Source organism: Salmo trutta, chromosome 12 (genome assembly GCF_901001165.1).
Source record: "Salmo trutta chromosome 12, fSalTru1.1, whole genome shotgun sequence".
Classification (NCBI taxonomy): domain Eukaryota; kingdom Metazoa; phylum Chordata; class Actinopteri; order Salmoniformes; family Salmonidae; genus Salmo; species Salmo trutta.
Genome location: NC_042968.1, coordinates 20498206 through 20513679, shown reverse-complemented (window position 1 = coordinate 20513679; position 15474 = coordinate 20498206). Strand labels below are relative to the sequence as shown.

At 45.7% G+C, this 15474-nt stretch overlaps 1 protein-coding gene across 2 annotated transcripts in view; it reads right to left on the bottom strand.

Moving 5' to 3' along the window:
• Nucleotides 1–7195: 7195 nt before the first annotated feature.
• The window catches only part of LOC115203143 (furin-1), a 95144-nt gene continuing 86865 nt past the window's right edge, over nt 7196–15474 (bottom strand). For both annotated transcript variants that reach the window (XM_029767551.1, XM_029767550.1), the window contains exons 15-16: nt 15134–15262; nt 7196–11388 (exon numbers count right to left, since the gene is read on the bottom strand). In XM_029767551.1, coding sequence (XP_029623411.1) covers nt 10775–11388; nt 15134–15262 — 743 coding nt within the window. In that variant the 3' untranslated portion in view covers nt 7196–10774. The remainder of the gene's footprint in view (nt 11389–15133; nt 15263–15474) is intronic.

The following is a 15474-nucleotide window of genomic DNA, read 5'->3' as shown; positions in this document are numbered from 1 at the left end:
CAATGTAACTCCAAGTCAATCACACTTCTGTGAAATCAAACTGTCCACTTAGGAAGCAACACTGATTGACAATAAATTTCACATGCTGTTGTGCAAATGGAATAGACAACAGGTGGAAATTATAGGCAATTAGCAAGACACCCCCAATAAAGGAGTGGTTCTGCAGGTGGTGACCACAGACCACTTCTCAGTTCCTATGCTTCCTGGCTGATGTTTTGGTCACTTTTGAATGCTGGCGGTGCTTTCACTCTAGTGGTAGCCTGAGACGGAGTCTACAACCCACACAAGTGGCTCAGGTAGTGCAGCTCATTCAGGATGGCACATCAATGCGAGCTGTGGCAAGAAGGTTTGCTGTGTCTGTCAGCGTAGTGTCCAGAGCATGGAGGCGCTACCAGGAGACAGGACAGTACATCAGGAGACGTGGAGGAGGCCGTAGGAGGGTAACAACCCAGCAGCAGGACCGCTACCTCCGCCTTTGTGCAAGGAGGAGCACTGCCAGAGCCCTGCAAAATGACCTCCAGCAGGCCACAAATGTGCATGTGTCTGCTCAAACGGTCAGAAACAGACTCCATGAGGGTGGTATGAGGGCCCGACGTCCACAGGTGGGGGTTGTGCTTACAGCCCAACACCGTGCAGGACGTTTGGCATTTGCCAGAGAACACCAAGATTGGCAAATTCGCCACTGGTGCCCTGTGCTCTTCACAGATGAAAGCAGGTTCACACTGAGCACATGTGACAGACGTGACAGTCTGGAGACGCCGTGGAGAACGTTCTGCTGCCTGCAACATCCTCCAGCATGACCGGTTTGGTGGTGGGTCAGTCATGGTGTGGGGTGGCATTTCTTTGGGGGGCCGCATAGCCCTCCATGTGCTCGCCAGAGGTAGCCTGACTGCCATTAGGTACCGAGATGAGATCCTCAGACCCCTTGTGAGACCATATGCTGGTGCGGTTGGCCCTGGGTTCCTCCTAATGCAAGACAATGCTAGACCTCATGTTCCTGCAAGAGGAAGGCATTGATGCTATGGACTGGTTCACCCGTTCCCCAGACCTGAATCCAATTGAGCACATCTGGGACATCATGTCTCGCTCCATCCACCAACGCCATGTTGCACCACAGACTGTCCAGGAGTTGGCGGATGCTTTAGTCCAGGTCTGGGAGGAGATCCCTCAGGAGACCATCCGCCACCTCATCAGGAGCATGCCCAGGCGTTGTAGGGAGGTCATACAGGCACGTGGAGGCCACACACACTACTGAGCCTCATTTTGACTTGTTTTAAGGACATTACATCAAAGTTGGATCAGCCTGTAGTGTGTTTTTCCACTTTAATTTTGAGTGTGACTCCAAATCCAGACCTCCATGGGTTGATAAATTGGATTTCCATTGATTATTTTTGTGTGATTTTGTTGTCAGCACATTCAACTATGTAAAGAAAAAAGTATTTAATAAGATTATTTCATTCATTCAGATCTAGGATGTGTTATTTTAGTGTTCCCTTTATTTTTTTGAGCAGTATACATTTGTGTTACACAAAAGATGTGGGAATTCATTTTTCCAGTTAGAAATAGTAGGCCATGCATCAAATAACTATTTTCATCAGAAAAACCAACCCTCAAATGCACTATTGCATTTTGTAAGTTGTCTGCAGGTGGCTTGTTGTGAATGCACTCAAATATCAAGTCATTATCAGGTTATTTACATTTACGTCATTTAGAAGACACTCTTATCCAGAGCGACTTACAAATTGGATAGGTTATGTAAACTGAGTGCTAATACTCACAGTAGAAGGATTTGTCTTAATGTACAGTATATGAAAGTGATGCTATGAAAAAGGATTCTTTCACGTTATCAAGCTCACTCTGACAAATCACTGCCTATTACTGTGATTAAAAAGAGCATATGAAACATTGTTTTTCATGAGGTCTACCTGTGCGCCTTCCTTTAAGCACCTCTGTTCGAACACCAAATGAATTACAATGTCGTTTTTTCGATAAGGGCTGTGAAAGGCAGACTGCACTCTTGAGGCAAAGAGCTGGGTGATAAATGCAAATATTAAACAAACTTGTAAAAGTATGCTTTAGACTAACAACAACCAGCTTAGTGACAACATGACAACTAACGGCACAGTACCATGCAGCTGAATGCGCCAACGACAAAAGACAGTTACATGTATTTCCAAACAAATGTGGACAAAAACATGACTAATTATTACAAACAACAGCAAGTATTGCATGCTGTGCCTTAGGTTGACCAGTGTACAAGCAAACATAACTGTATTTACTATTTTAGAGGCCACCCTCAGGCAAATGAGTCCGGTACATCTGGATCAGAACCAGGTTATTCTCCAGTGCTGTGACCCTCATAACAAAAGTCCTGAAAATAGTGCTGACTGCCAGTACAACAGCATCCCCCTCTACTGTCAGTACAACAGCCTCCCCCTCTACTGTCAGTACAACAGCCTCCCCCTCTACTGTCAGTACAACAGCCTCCCCCTCTACTGTCAGTACAACAGCCTCCCCCTCTACTGTCAGTACAACAGCATCCCCCTCTACTGCCAGTACAACAGCATCCCCCTCTACTGCCAGTACAACAGCATCCCCCTCTACTGCCAGTACAACAGCATCCCCCTCTACTGTCAGTACAACAGCCTCCCCCTCTACTGTCAGTACAACAGCATCCCCCTCTACTGCCAGTACAACAGCATCCCCCTCTACTGCCAGTACAACAGCATCCCCCTCTACTGCCAGTACAACAGCATCCCCCTCTACTGTCAGTACAACAGCATCCCCCTCTACTGTCAGTACAACAGCATCCCCCTCTACTGTCAGTACAACAGCATCCCCCTCTACTGTCAGTACAACAGCATCCCCCTCTACTGCCAGTACAACAGCCTCCCCCTCTACTGCCAGTACAACAGCCTCCCCCTCTACTGCCAGTACAACAGCCTCCCCCTCTACTGCCAGTACAACAGCATCCCCCTCTACTGCCAGTACAACAGCATCCCCCTCTACTGCCAGTACAACAGCATCCCCCTCTACTGCCAGTACAACAGCATCCCCCTCTACTGCCAGTACAACAGCATCCCCCTCTACTGCCAGTACAACAGCATCCCCCTCTACTGTCAGTACAACAGCATCCCCCTCTACTGCCAGTACAACAGCATCCCCCTCTACTGCCAGTACAACAGCAACCCCCTCTACTGCCAGTACAACAGCATCCCCCTCTACTGTCAGTACAACAGCCTCCCCCTCTACTGCCAGTACAACAGCCTCCCCCTCTACTGCCAGTACAACAGCCTCCCCCTCTACTGCCAGTACAACAGCATCCCCCTCTACTGCCAGTACAACAGCATCCCCCTCTGTCAGTACAACAGCATCCCCCTCTACTGTCAGTACAACAGCATCCCCCTCTACTGTCAGTACAACAGCATCCCCCTCTACTGTCAGTAAAACAGCATCCCCCTCTACTGCCAGTACAACAGCATCCCCCTCTACTGCCAGTACAACAGCCTGCCCCTCTACTGCCAGTACAACAGCCTGCCCCTCTACTGCCAGTACAACAGCCTCCCCCTCTACTGCCAGTACAACAGCATCCCCCTCTACTGCCAGTACAACAGCATCCCCCTCTACTGTCCATATCCCACAGCTGACGTAACATTTACCATTGCACTGAGCTGTAGTATTTCTTTATTAACATACATCTGTGGAAGTGTTTTTACAGCTCCCAACAACATTTTTATGTTGCAAAGTCAAAATAAACAGAACTAGTTAGTAGTATACGTGTATGTAATAAAGGCAAACAAGGCTTTGACTTGAAAGGAAAAGCTTAGTCTTTGATATTTCAACATAATATTGACAAAAACGCTTTCAGACCTACAAGCTAAGAAGGATATGTGAATCTCAGTTGTCATGGATCTGGGGGCGTCTACAGCTAGAGGGCTCTCATGGTTCTTGGAGTGTAGACAAATGGTAGAAGGTTTGAGGGTGTTATGAAACGGGAGTGGGGTGACGTGGTGCTTATCACATGACGACACCTAACTGGAGCTAGACTGAAAAGGCATCAATACCGTCCACTCAGCAGGACCTGAGAAAGCAAGAAACTGGAGATAACATTTTATGCCTGACCAGAAGACTTACTAAAAGGATAACATTGACTCTGAATTTCAACATTTACACAGTCATTGACTACCCTATTGAAGCTTGAGGACTGTTAGAAAGGAGTCTAGGGACCATGGAATATCCTGCGCTGTGAGATTGTAATGTCCTGGAAGGGTTTGAGGGTACAAGAGTGTTAGACAGATAATAGTAATCACTGTTAACTACTCTATCAGTCAGATACTCTCTTTTTCTCCAAATGACTTCTGAGTGTGGGTGTCCACTGTACAGCAATGTCCACACCCACTGGGTCTCAGGCTTACAGATTTAAGTCTAATAGCATGAGATGAAAGTAGACAAACAATAGTGTGCAATATGAAGGCATAGTCGGTGGACATTCTGAACCTTGTTTGAGGTCAGTAGGTCACATGACCAAGGAGCTATTGATATTTTAAAGTTTGAAAAATTCATGTGAGATGATAATGAACAAACCAAAGGGTGTGCAATATAGAAGGGTAGTCAGTGGAGATTCTGAACCTTGTTTGAGTCAAGTAGGTCACATGACCAAGGAGCTATTGAATTTTGAATGTATAAAAAGTTTGTACTTTGTTTATGTTCCCTAACTAATTCAACTAGGAATACAAAATGCTGCTCACATTTCCATATGTTTATTAGCTTTGGAATGCGAATTAATGTCCAAATCGTGAAAATAAGACCTGTGCAAAGTTGTGCGCAAATTTTCCAACATCATGACACTTATTTGGAGTCTGTGGCTCAAATGGTTTGAAAACGTGAATATCCAACTTGAAACTGTCTTTACCTCGGTTCCATTTTTCACATGCAAAAAAGCACTTTTCGGGAGTGTTCAAAGCATGCCATTCCAAGAGCAGCATTTATTTTTCAACTCAAAGCAATGAGCCTAATTAATCCTCCATGACAACAAAATAAATCATAGACAACAGAGTAGGCTAATTAATCCTTAGTTTTGGGTTTATGCTGAGGTAAAACAATTTGGCTAATCTATATTTCCAAATCCTATTCTTGAATATCAAGGGGTATTAAATTCATTGGAATGACCGGAAATCCGACAGACTGGTGTTTTTTTATGTAAAGATACAGCATAATCGTATTATCTGTAGTAGAAAGCAATGGGTTAGAAGAAGCCTACGTAACCAACCCATTAAGTAAAATGCAACATCCATTTATGGCCAACTCTGTAATTTATCCTGCAATGGATGTTGTTCAATTGGTAATATTCATTTTTGTTTTTTTCTAATGCATCTTAACAGGTTGACGTTTATTGAGATGAGTCGTCCACGACGCAGAGCTGAGCGATTTCCGCTAAATGGGTCAATATTGTACAAGTTAATGAAACAAAAAATGTTTTAGTTCTTAATTTAAGCTTCGGCATTAACAGTGTGGTTAATGTTAGGTTTAAAATCATATTTTATGACTGTGGCAATTAGTGACCACTCTGCATAGCTGCCTCCAGAACAAGATTCATGACGAAAAACGTTAACCTGTGCCTCTTAAGGGTAAAGTATTCCAGAAGTAACTGAATGTACGTTAGCCAAAAAGTTACGTTACTGATTACAGTTTTGGACAACTAAACTCAGCAAAAAAAGAAACATCCTCTCACTGTCAACTGCGTTTATTTTCAGCAAACTTAACATGTGTAAATATTTGTATGAACATAAGATTCAACAACTGAGACAAACTGAACAAAGTTCCACAGAAATTGAATAATGGGTCCCTGAACAAAGGGGGGGGGGGGGGGGGGGGGGGTCAAAATCAAAAGTAACAGTATCTGGCATTGTCATGCTGGAGTGTCATGTCAGAATGAGCCTGCAGGAAGGGTACCACATGAGGGAGGAGGATGTCTTCCCTGTAACGCACAGCGTTGAGATTGACAAGCTCAGTCCAACGTCGCTGTGACACACTGCCCCAGACCATGATGTACACTCCACCTCGATCCCGCTCCAGAGTACAGGCCTCGGTGTAACGCTCATTACTTCAACGATAAACTCGAATCCGACCATCACCCCTGGTGAGACAAAACCGCAACTCGTCAGTGAAGAGCAATTTTTGCCAGTCCTGTCTGGTCCAGCGATGGTGGGTTTGTGCCCACCAACATTGTTGTCGGTGATGTCTGGTGAGGACCTGCCTTACAACATGCCTACAAGCCCTCAGTCCAGCCTCTCTCAGCCTATTGCGGACAGTCTTAGCACTGATGGAGGGATTGTGCATTCCTGGTGTAACTCGGGCAGTTGTTGTTGCCATCCTGTACCTGTCCCGCAGGTGTGATGTTCGGATGTACCGATCCTGTGCAGGTGTTGTTACACGTGGTCTGCCACTGCGAGGACAATCATCTGTCCGTCCTGTCTCCCTGTAGCGCCGTCTTAGGCGTCTCACAGTACGGACATTGCAATTTATTGCCCTGGCCACATCTGCAGTCCTCATGCCTCCTTGCAGCATGCCTAAGCCACGTTCACGCAGATGAGTAGGGACCCTGGGCATCTTTCTTTGCGTTTTTCCAGAGTCAGTAGAAAGGCCTCTTTAGTGTCCTAAGTTTTCATAACTGTGACCTTAATTGCCTACTGTCTGTAAGCTGTTAGTTTCTTAACGACCTTTCCACAGGTGTATGTTCGTTTATGGTTCATTGAACAAGCATGGGAAACCGTGTTTAAACCCTTTACAATGACGATCTGTGAAGTTATTTGGATTTTTACGAATTATCTTTTAAAGACAGGGTCCTGAAAAAAGGGACATTTCTATTTTTGCTGAGTTTAGTAATTTACGGATTATGTTAAGAAAGTAACCTACCCAACCCTGGGTCGAGGACACTGACTGTAGCTCTTCTGGTGCGATACACAGTACTGCGGATGTAAGAAACAGGTTATACTTTTACTTTCATTTACCACAATTGTCCAACTCCTGTAAAGCGATCCTTTGACTCTATATATGAACTGCCATTGTACCCTCTTGGAGCACAGCACTCAGGTGAAATAAAGTACTCTACTCAATTCAATCTAGCTGGACAGAAGATATTGATTCTTGAAATACAGCCAACCATTAATCACATAGAAAAGCACATGACAAATCCTGAAGTTTGCATAGATCTTTATTTTTCATAGAATCTATCAATTAAATAAAAAGGACAAATTTAACAAGAGCAAAAAGAAATCTTTAAATTACAAGAAAATTACACTGCACCATATATATATATATATATATATATATATATAGTACAAAAATAGGCCTTATTTTAGAGTCATGTCCCATCTAGGGTAGTCATTCTTTGACATTATTCATAGGTCACGGTTTCTGTAAGGTATAATATGTAGTCCCAGGCCAAAGACTTCATAAGGAGAGGTGGACAGAGCTGGATGGGCCGTGTATCCAGAGCTCTGTTTAACCCCCATGAGTGTGTTTCTTCTGTAGTTATCACACACACACACACACACACACACACACACACACACACACACACACACACACACACACACACACACACACACACACACACACACACACACACACACAGCCTCATTCAGCCCTTTAGTGTATGGGGATGGGACACATTCTCAATCTGCTCCCTCCACATCCAACGCTGTATCTCAGCATACAGAATGTCTCTGCTCCACCACCGTCACCAAGCGGGGTGGAGAGGGAAAGGTCTCGCTGCATTAAAAAGCAGGAATAACAGAAAGAGCTTAAAAAAGAGGACATATTCATCTGATTTATGAATCAATGCATATAGAAAACCGCAGATTGCATCATCTCCCTAACTCAGGCTCAGCAATCTGGAGCAGAACTGTACTGAACACAACTCTAAATTGCCCTGTCTTTGGTAATGCCAGAAACTCTGCTGCAGTCAGATGTAGTATTGAGGCTGCACTGCAAGGGACACAACCTCTTTCCCAGCAGCTCTCCGTTTCCTTAGACATACTGTTATAATGCAATAGAGATTTCCACATTCAGGCGTGACCAACTTAGAGGAAACAATGTAAATGGGGAAAGTACGTTGGGACATTGAAATGATTGCCTCAGCAGCGGCTCAACTAGAATTCTGGTGGGAAGAAAAATCTCTTAGGATTTCTGTTACTTCTTAATTTTAAGGGAACAAATTATCATCAATGACAGCATTACAGCACCTTACATCAGCCAGGGCTAAAATACAAACAATTCCATCTTTGTAATAATTACATATTTTGCTCAAAGTTGGCCGTCATTACTTTGCTCTCAGAGGATAGCAACTCCTCAATCTGTATATTGAAGATTAATTCTTCCTCAGCAATGCTTTTAATTACATAAGATTTAAAGCACAGGGATCACCCCCCCCTCCCCCTTAAAAAACAACCCATTCAGAGGGCATAAATCAGGATATATTAAATTACATTTAAGTTGTGCCAGGACAGAGTAGGGGAGGAGAGAGAAAAAGATGAGCGAGACCGCAGCCCTACAGCCCTACAGCCCTGGCACTGTAGATAAAGACATTTCAGTCTTATTATTACTGTAGAAGTGTAAATCACTGAAAGGAAAACTCCTACGGTTCAAAAGAAATATCCCTCTCTTTGACCTATATAATCCTTCATCATAGCTATGGAACACATATACTCTGCTGCCGTTGCTGTGTGATCTGAGTGAGGACGGGATGAGCAGCTGCATCAATCTTATATGCGTGTTGTCACTATGACAACCCCTCTCAGCGAAGCCCCCTATTATCTGCTGGAAATGAACAATAACTTCAACATAATTTTTTTTTAAAAAGATGGATGGATGGATCCAATATTTGTCCAATGGATGAATTAATGAGGTACAGATTGTAGAAGGAAGATATGCAGCCAAACATTTACTTTAGTTTTTCAATAAAGATAGTTTGAATAGAAAAGAAATCCCTTGGAACACATCTGAGCTGTAGTGTCATTCAGGATATAATTCATTGGCAAGTATATGAAACAGATTATCTCTGGTTTGCATCGACATCCCTGATGACGACTGGAGAGAAGCAGTGATAATCTGATGACGACTGTATAGAAGCAGTGATAAGTCTGATGATGACTGTATAGAAGCAGTGATAAGTCTGATGACGACTGTATAGAAGCAGTGATAAGTCTGATGACGACTGGAGAGAAGCAGTGATAAGTCTGATGACGACTGGAGAGAAGCAGTGATAAGTCTGATGACGACTGGAGAGAAGCAGTGATAAGTCTGATGACGACTGGAGAGAAGCAGTGATAAGTCTGATGACGACTGGAGAGAAGCAGTGATAAGTCTCAATGACAGATAAAAAAATGTTAAAAGAAGTTTGCTTATATAGCCAACCTCAGTTCTTTAAAGAACAGCACACAGGGACACAACATCGACCAACCAGTATCATAACTCAGCCTACAAACACAACCACATCCTTAGTATTCCTAATGTGCTCATTCCTTCCTTTTGCTCAACTGGACACCTGCTCACACACTTGGCCGTCACACACTCAGACACACAAAAACACATACACACAAGACCAACATAGTGCTAAGTGTGTGTGATGAACAGCATTAAAAGAGCAGCAGAATAGGGAGAGTGGAGTGCCCCGTCTGGTAATCATGGCCAGACTTTGTTATTCTCCCTCTCTCCTCTGCAGTGCGTAAAACCCTTCTCTCACTACCTGTATAGCTACCCAGAGAAGCCCTTGTGTTAAAAGTCACTTCTACTGTACTGAGCCCCATCCACAATACATCTCACTAACACTCTCACCCTCAGAAGCTGAGCAATTAAAAGACTAAAGTGGAAAGCCAATTTAATTATTCCTAGGTACTTTTTTCTTGGGAATGGGGTTTTAATCATAGAGGCAATATTATTTTGGTCAAAATTCTGAGTCCCAGTAAAGTGTGGAGGCGTAGCTGGGTGAACTGCTGACCTATCTTTGGGGATCTGGCAACGAGCGAGCACTCGGCCCGAACCTCATGCCCCCATGCTGGGGGTAGAGTGGGCGTTGCTAGTCTCATAGACTCATAGCCTTGTATCCAGCCAGAGCTGAGAGAGAGATACAGTCTCATACTGCAGCATGGACACACTCAGCAGCTCTGGGAGGGCCTGGGGCTGATTCACCAAAACGGCAGGACTTTGAGGACTCTGCTGTGGCTTCTCAGAACCTGACCCTACCCCGATCTCGCTGTCCACTCAACACACACACACACACACACACACACACACACACACACACACAGTGTACCCCCAATTTACAATCTCATCTGGCTACTGCACTGGAACTGGAGATGAAGAAGAAAAAAAGCAGGGAGAGAGCAAACAATAATGGTTTGTTTATTGTGACAGGGAAACCCTGGAGCCGTCCGGGAAATGGGCTGTGTTCAGAAAACACTCTGTCTGATGGTGATTGAGGGCGAAAGGGCACAGAGAGACAGTTTAATAGAAAAGCACCCGAGTGTGAAGCGAGCGCCGAGGGCGCCCAGGCCATCCCTGTTCCGCGTGACTCCAGTCTCTTATCAGGTCACCCACTACAGAGTGGAACACTAAACCTGGAGGATGAAACCCGATGAGGAAGAACGAGGGAGCGAAACAGGGAAAGAGAAACCAGAGGGGACCATGAGGAGGACAGGGAGCCCGGAATTAGACGAGTCAGAGTGATTGGAGGAGAGGCTGTAGAAAGCAGGAATACGAAGACAGGAGGGGGTTAAAGAGCACTTTGTGTTTTGATAAAGGCAGTCTTCTCATTGTGGACGTCAAACTCATCATTGTCGGAGTCAGTGTTCACCCCCTCGTCGCCCCACACTGTAGGGATACCGCGATACGACACCATTCTGCTGCTGCCCCCCAGGCCGAAGCCCCCCCTCAGGCCTGAGCCGGCCTCCTCCAGTGAGGGCAGTTTGGCCAGGACTCCAGATCTCAGCTGCAGTAGAACGAACACCCCAGCGAAGGTGGCCATGATGATCATGCAGCTGAGCACGGCGATGGTGACGGGCAGGCGCGAGCTGAGCTCTGGGCGGGGACTGGTGTTGCCCTGGCCCACCATGAAGTTGCCAGGGGACTCCCTCTGGATCTGGTTGAGGTGCAGGCAGGTGCTGGACACAGGGTCCAGGTGGCTGTGAGGGGGGCAGGAGAGGCAGGCACTGGGGCTGAGGCCGCTGCAGGTCAGGCAGGGGGGTTGGCAGGGCAGGCAGGAGGGGACCGAGGCTGGATCCACAGAGTTCCCCATGGTGTAACTGAGGAGCTGGGAGCCTGCGGTGTAGCCGGCTGGACAGTCCCTCACACAGCCCTGCTGGAAGAGGTAGTAGCCACCATTGCACTCTGCATACAAGGAGACAAGAGGAGAAACAGACATATTTTAGTACTGCTGGTGTTCAAATTCTTCATTTAACACGGTTAGTGCACAACCACCGGTAATAAATGGATATAGTTCACACAAAGCTTCAAATATGTGAACTGTATTTGAATAGTCTGCCATGACAATCATGCAGCACATTACGCATCGCCTCATTCTGGGGCATTAAAATCATTAGCCTGTGAATGTTCCCTCAACTTAAGCTGCATAATGTTCATGTAGCTTCTGCTAGAATGAACAGTTTCCTGCTGCAAACTGTTTGGAGTGTGAATGTGTTGATGAGCTGTGCAGATTGTGTGCTGAGACAAATGCAGCATGTGTAAATCCCTCATCAGTCTGAGGAGAAATGCACTGTAGCATATCTATGCCCTGAGCAGTGCCTTGCCAACCCAGTTGGAAATAATATCGCAGATATATGGACTTTCTAATAAGCTCTGAAGCATTTATCTGTACTAAGTCTGCACATCCACGTGGACAGTTTGGCAGTGGCATTAGTGTCTGTGTGTTATCACCGCAGTAGTTTCAGTAGCAGCACCCTGTAACTCCTTATCTCCCCCAATGATTTGGAAAGCTAATCTCACACACACAGCTACTGAGGCCCCCCCCCCCGCATCCACCCAAGGCCCATTCCCCCCAGCCTACACGGTCATACAGACCATTATCCCAATCTAATTACTTGGTTCATAATCAGTTGTCATTCTCTCCCTGTTGAAAGAGTTGAAGTGGGTGGGAGAGAGAGGAAGGATCAAATGAAAGGGGACAGCAGGAAAAGAGGAAGGGAGAGAGAGGAAGGAGAGGAAGGGAGAGAGAGGAAGGAGAGGAAGGGAGAGAGAGGAAGAGGGTGGGAGTAGTGACAGAGTGTTGAGGGAGAAGGGGTTGATGACAGAGGCAAGAGGGAGGAGTAGGGACTAAATTCCAACAAATGACACAGTATGTCTACAGGGCTGGTCTGGCTGCACGAATAAGAGTTGTCATCTGCTAACTGGCTGAATGTGTTGATCACAGCCAGGCCCGGTCCTGGCCGTTCTGCTGCTCTAGATGAGACCAAAAACAATTCCTGCCCACCTCCTATACCCCCACAAAACTAGAATAGTCCCATTAATTAAGTATTTTCCAGACGTTGAAATCAGGTAAAATTTCAGTTCTTAATGAAAGTTAAAAATAAGTAATTTATAGCCAGCCGTCTATGTTTGGACCAAATGAAGGTCGGTCCAGACCAAACCAAATGTTTAAACTTGTTAGTCTCTTCCCCCCCCCCCCCCCCCGTTTTTCTCCCCAATTTCATGGTATCCAATTAGTAGTTAGTCTTGTCTCATCGCTGCAACTCCCGTACGGACTCGGGAGAGGTGAATTTCGAGAGCCGTGCGTCCTGCGAAACACAACCCAACCAAGCCGCACTGCTTCTTGACACAATGCCCACTTAACCCGGAAGCCAGCCGAACCAATGTGTCAGAGGGCATGGCGACCATGTCAACGTGCACTGTGCCCGGCCCGCCACAGGAGTCGCTAGTGCGCGTTGGGACAAGGACATCCATGCCGGCCAAACCCTCCCTAACCCGGACGACGCTGGGGCAATTATGGGTCTCCCGGTCACGGCTGGCTGCAACAGAGCCTGGACTCAAACCCAGGATCTCTAGTGGCACAGCTAGCACTGCGATGCCGAGCCTTAGACCACTGCACCACTCGGGAGGCCCAGAGCAAACCAAATATAGACGTCTATAATTAGTTCAGATTTGGTCCGGACCAAAAATCTACATCCGTGGGCGTGAAAAAAATTAAAATGAGACTGGTCTGGACAGGACCAAAAAAGACACCTAATTGATGTCGGCGTCAGTCGGTGGGGTGTAGCCGTCGGCGTCAGTCGGTGGGGTGTAGCCGTCGGCGTCAGTCGGTGGGGTGTAGCCGTCGGCGTCAGTCGGTGGGGTGTAGCCGTCGGCGTCAGTCGGTGGGGTGTAGCCGTCGGCGTCAGTCGGTGGGGTGTAGCCGTCGGCGTCAGTCGGTGGGGTGTAGCCGTCGGCGTCAGTCGGTGGGGTGTAGCCGTCGGCGTCAGCCTACAGTGTCAGCCTGCAATGGAATTTTATGAATACCCATCCATTTGGTAGGCCTACCGTTCCTAAAACAGGCAGTTGCATTTGCTTTATTAGTCCTGATTCCCATGACTAAGCTACCCAACTTTATCAGGAGTTATCCTGGGCCTATTTGCAATGAGAATCAATGTGTTTACACAACGACAAACGCAGAAATATTTTCTTTTTCACTATGATCAGCTCGTCAAATATGTACGGATTCAAACTTGAAACCAATGTAACCTATTGGTTGTCCATTCTTTAATGTCATTTTTTTTGTTTTACCTGTCCTGTTTTTAGTATTGTTTTGGGGCAGAATTATGTGTTGTTGGAGGTGCGTCTTAGTCAGTTTAGCTGGGAAAATGCAGTCCTCGCTAATCTGCCCCCATGTTTACTTTATCGCAGTAGATGTCTCTGAGGACGAGCTGATCAACAAACTCAACCATCCAGAGTTCTTGCTTCACAACCTACATCTATGCCATTACGCCACTCACTATCTGATACAGTATACCAACAAGTGTTCAATTGTGATACCCAGGGGATCCTGCAGGGGTCAGACTGTTCCTGTCTCTCCGTCTTATTCTAGGGCAGTGGTCTCCAACCTCTAGCATGAATGCTACTTTTAAAAATGTAAACATGTCACAAGCTACTCTTTTTTTAGAGCTTTCAAATAGGCACATTATTTTATTCTCCTCTACCATGCAACTCTTCCCCGGATCCTTAGTGAACAAGATTTGTGCTTTCTGTCAATATACCCGGGTAATATAATGGTTAATAAACAGGCCCCATAAAATTATGTTTTGTATTTTCTGAATTCATTTCTCGCAGTTTAATTGTATTTTTTACTGTCAACATAACAATTATTCATAAAGAAACAACAAAAATGGAGTCCATGTCAATGCTTAAACCACATCAGAAGACAAGTCTTGATATCTATAGAACATGGCAGAGTTTGCAAAGCAATGGCCAACCAATCATGATATGGCCTAGTTCTGTGAGGTTAAATGTTTGTTCACATTTAATTGAGAAGGTTTATGGGGAAAGTCCTGTCTACCCACAAGATGCCGGCTATCATTAGACAAACGGGCGCACCAAACAATATTGCCGGAATAGAATTGCCAGATATTGTGTTACGTTTGGATTTTTAAGTCAACAGTGGCTAACCAGGGGTGGGATAATGTCAATGTGCCTTTGATTGGATAGTAGCCGGGAGCTTTATGTTTACGACAGATTGCGATGGAACACATGAAATAAATGCATGTACTTTCAGAATTAATTGGCAAGTTTATCATAGGTGAACTGCGAGCTGCTGGTAGCTCACGATCTACCTGTTGGAGCCTCCTGCTCTAGGGTTTAACCTATACAAGCCATACACTTTCCATAGGAGTTTCATCTCTCCGGTCTTACCTGTACAGTGTGCAGTGTAAATGTACCTGTTCATTAAATGGTTAGGTTTAGGGTAGGGGTAGGCAACTAAGGCCTGCAGAGTCACAGTGGGGCAGACTTTTGATCCATTAGACCATGATGGATTGAATTAGGTGCATTTGTGCTATGCAGAAACAAACGCCTGGGCAGACCACAGCTCTACGAGACCCTAAGTACAGAATCTACATTCTCTTACAGTAAACAACAGTAATATTCTTACCAATGCAGATCTGCTGTAGGTCAAAAGTCTTACAGCTGCCGTTACTGGACTGAGAGAGGTCCTTGGCTGTGGAGCTGGGAGAGTCTGAGCCTGTACCATACAGCACCAGGGTGAACTGAGTCAGAGTGCCTAGACAGAGGGAGGGAGAGAGAGTGTTACACATAAGCAACAACAGCACAGATCTCCAAGCCACCGTCTACGCCAGCAAGGCTTTGGCACTCTTCAGGGAGGGTTCTGTAACTGCAGCTTCTATCCTGCTCCTTCTATATTCTTGGATTTCCTGGATGGAATGACAGGAAAAGATTCCTCGAAGTAAAGCATTACATGTATAAGCATACATT